Source organism: Hibiscus syriacus, unplaced genomic scaffold (assembly GCF_006381635.1).
Source record: "Hibiscus syriacus cultivar Baekdansim isolate YM2019G1 unplaced genomic scaffold, ASM638163v2 tig00110946_pilon, whole genome shotgun sequence".
Taxonomy (NCBI): domain Eukaryota; kingdom Viridiplantae; phylum Streptophyta; class Magnoliopsida; order Malvales; family Malvaceae; genus Hibiscus; species Hibiscus syriacus.
Window position 1 is genome coordinate 263967 of NW_024062927.1, and position 3611 is coordinate 267577.

General features: G+C 32.2%; 1 protein-coding gene across 1 annotated transcript; it reads left to right on the forward strand.

Moving 5' to 3' along the window:
• The first annotated feature begins 658 nt into the window (after window positions 1-658).
• LOC120148078 (mitochondrial pyruvate carrier 1-like) lies at window positions 659-3225 on the forward strand. Its single transcript, XM_039161271.1, has 5 exons — window positions 659-765; window positions 1930-2068; window positions 2208-2262; window positions 2347-2482; window positions 3055-3225. The coding sequence occupies exons 2-5, from the start codon at window positions 1973-1975 to the stop codon at window positions 3092-3094; spliced, it is 327 nt and encodes a 108-aa protein (XP_039017202.1). The 5' UTR covers window positions 659-765; window positions 1930-1972; the 3' UTR covers window positions 3095-3225.
• The last annotated feature ends 386 nt before the right edge of the window (window positions 3226-3611 follow it).

The window sequence follows — 3611 nt, forward strand, 5'->3', positions numbered from 1 at the left end:
TTGAGAAATTTATTTATAATGAGTCTATTTTTTGTAATATATATTTGTGTATATTATAATAGACCTAATATAATAAGATTGATTTTTTTAATATATATAAGTACATATATAAGTAATCATATTAATTATCATAATTTGTTTTAACTTTTAAAAGGTAATCATATTAATTTTCATAATTTATTATATAAATTCAAAATCTCATAATTTTATTAATTGTAAATTATAAGTCAGTTAAATATAAAGTCAAATAAATATCAAATCAGTTTAATAATAAATTGAATCAGGTTGAATAAGTTACAAGTCAAATTCATAACATGTCTAGTAATGCTAGTTATTTACTAAGTTAATCTTAGACTTGAATTCATATCAATCAAATACAGATCAAATTTGATTATTATAAAATAAGTTTAATCAAAATTCAAGTCATTTTCAAATCAAATATAAATCGAATTCAGATCTATAATTTTCATATCTAACTCGAGTTTAAGTCAAAAACCAATTCATACTCAAATCTATTTTATCATAACTTAAATCACAAACAATTTTAATTCAAATTTCTATCAATTTTGCACATTTGCGCGTAAAATCAGCTTTTTACCTCCCTAATATAAGCTGACCCATACCCATATCTAAATATAATGAGTAAAATAAGCGTTGAAAAACAGTGACTCAACTTTACCTAACATTTTCCATCATCTTCATCCCTCTCCACCGTCGATCTCCGCCCGGAACCACCACTTGCTTTTCCCTTCTCCGGGAACTTCTGTTCCACAAAAGGTACTCACTTTACCTAACAATCCCTGCTCGTACCTGCTCAAATATTTACCTTAATGGTCACCGTCTGATCTGTAATTCACTAACAATCTCAGCTGAAATCGTGATTTTCGATTCATTTCCTTTTTCGTTCACGATTTTTATTATTTTTACTAAATTTCGTTTTTTCTCTTTTCCCGATAAGTTGCAATCAGTTGAAAGTCTTTTTTGTATTCATATGCTGAATTGGTAGCTAGGGATTTTTAGCTCCGAATACTGTCAGAAATATGCTTATTGGATATGAATTCATTTTTTGTTGTCTGATTTTATGTGTTTATGATTCTTTGGTTTCTGATTGAATAAGAACTTAATATATTTATGAGGGATTTGCTGACGAGTGCCCTAACTTGATTTTATCTATAAATGACTGATAGTTTCGCCATATTTCTTCTAATGTTAGCAATCACAAGTGTTTGCTTTCTATTTTATGTTCTGTGTTTGTAAACTCTTCTATTTTTCCTCTAACTAGAAGAAGTATTGTATGAGGCATGTTAATCTGGATGATTTTTAAACTTCTTTTGCCTGTTGTTTTGTTGAGTTACCAGAACTTAATTTGAGCGTGAAGATCTCCTCAAATTTTTATTCGTGATTTCTTCATAGTTTTATTGGTAATTACTATTGGCTAGTAAACTTGAGATTGTAGAATTGCCCAATGTCTGTTTTTATTCGCTAGCATTCCACTCCCTGCCTACCTTTTAAGCTGAGACTATGTTTATCATGAACCTTCAATTAAAAAAATGTTTTATCACGAACCACTTGAGTTGAAAGCTTAACTACTAATTTATGGGTTTTTGAATAGGTCTTATTCATATACGTTGGTTCATGGTTACGCTGCCAACTGAACGAGTTAATGGCTTAGACCATGTGGCCAAGCTTTTTACTTGTATAACATCATTTAACCTAAAAGAGTCTTAAATGATATGTAGATTTTGACTTGTAATAAGCAAATAAGTTGTCCTGGAGGTGGCATGGGGTTGACAAACTCCGGTTGCCAGGCCAAAATGTTAGTCAGGCATATCTTTTGTTGTTTGGGAGGATAGTTTGAAAACTGAACCCATTGTCTAGAATCATGTGTGTGGTAGTACTTTAAGATTATCAATATTAACCAACTATAAGTTTTCTACCATTGCAGAGCTACTTTCGGCAGCATTTGTCACAGATGGCTTCTTCCTTCCGAGCATTTCTGAACAGTCCAGTTGGTCCAAAAACAACTCACTTTTGGGGGCCTGTTGCCAATTGGGGATTTGTTCTTGCAGTATGCTTAACTACTTACAATTTAAGATTTTACTATTATATGTTCTTGATATGTTCAGTTCACCTTTTGAACAAAATTATGCTGGATCTGAGAAAAATCTTTATGACTTGTGTCTGAGTATTATTGTTTATTGTGTTAGGGACTGGTGGACATGAATAAGCCCCCAGAAATGATTTCCGGCAACATGACAACAGGTCAAAAATAAAAGATACTTTGAAAATTTTTTGTATTTTCTTGGTACCAAGTTTCTAATTTTTTTTCCAATTCTGTGCTTGCAGCAATGTGTGTCTATTCAGCACTGTTCATGAGGTTTGCATGGATGGTACAGCCACGAAACTATCTGCTGCTGGCATGCCATGCTTCAAATGAGACAGTACAGCTCTACCACCTTTCCCGTTGGGCTAGAGCTCAGGGGTAAGGCATTTCTAGTTCACATCAAGCTTATTTTTTTCCTCTGCGATTAGTTCATATTGTGTTACCCGACTATGTTGTCCTTCTCTGTTTTATGTTGACTTCTTGATAAGTTATTACCATCCTTAGAAATGTTTGTGGGAGATTTTATTCTGATCATTATTCCAGGTCATGACTAAATCATATACTAATCTTCTTTTCAGATAATTTCGCAACCAGGATTTAAATTACTGATACAATGAGATGAAGAAAATGTTTACATTATCTTAAGATCTCTGAAGTTTATGAACAAGAAATAATCAAATACTTGGGATAATATGCATCTGCTGTAACTATGTAATTTTGCTACTCTAGAGGAAAAGGATATCTTTGCTTTGTAAAAGGCATATGGTTTTGGCATCAATTTAGAGAACCATGTTTAGTTAAATGTGTTATGGTTAATGGTTTTTCATAATTTCAATAATATATGAGAATGGTATTTGTTTATTGTTTTGTTTTGGCATGGTACCTATTGTTTCAAGTTGTAGTGAAAGACAAGTTTCAGTATATCTAATGTGGTTTCAAATGTTGTCCAGGTATTTGTCCGAGAAGAAAGAGGAAGCCTCATCTCAGTAAAGTACCTTACTTCCCAAGCTGCTTTTCATTTCATTTTGAGTTTCTGCTGGTTTTTGTGAACCTTGAAGTGTGTGTTTTGAGCTTACCTCATAAAGAATTGATTGAATCAATTTAACATTCATTTGGTCAAAGCTTAAGCAGTGACAAACCAGTCATTGTTAAGTGAATCATGATTGACCCTCCTTTGTTAGTGTGTGTGAGATGTACACCACCTTAAAATTCTACATTAAGTGTTGATTTGATGAAGATTTTCTTGATTTTGCTGATCCTGAATGTATAATGTCCAATGCATGTAGAACTAAAGTAGTACACATGATCAATCATCCAAGAGATAACGAGGTAGCACAATTTCATGTTGAAACTCAAAGCATTTTGATTATTGAATCTCTGAGGACAAGGGGGCAAAACACATCTTGGAATTCGAGTTTCATATATGCTAGATATCACCTTCTTTTAAAAGTGACTGAATGTCTATATGAACTCATTAGAGTTCTATATTTTGGGTGAAAGTACACAA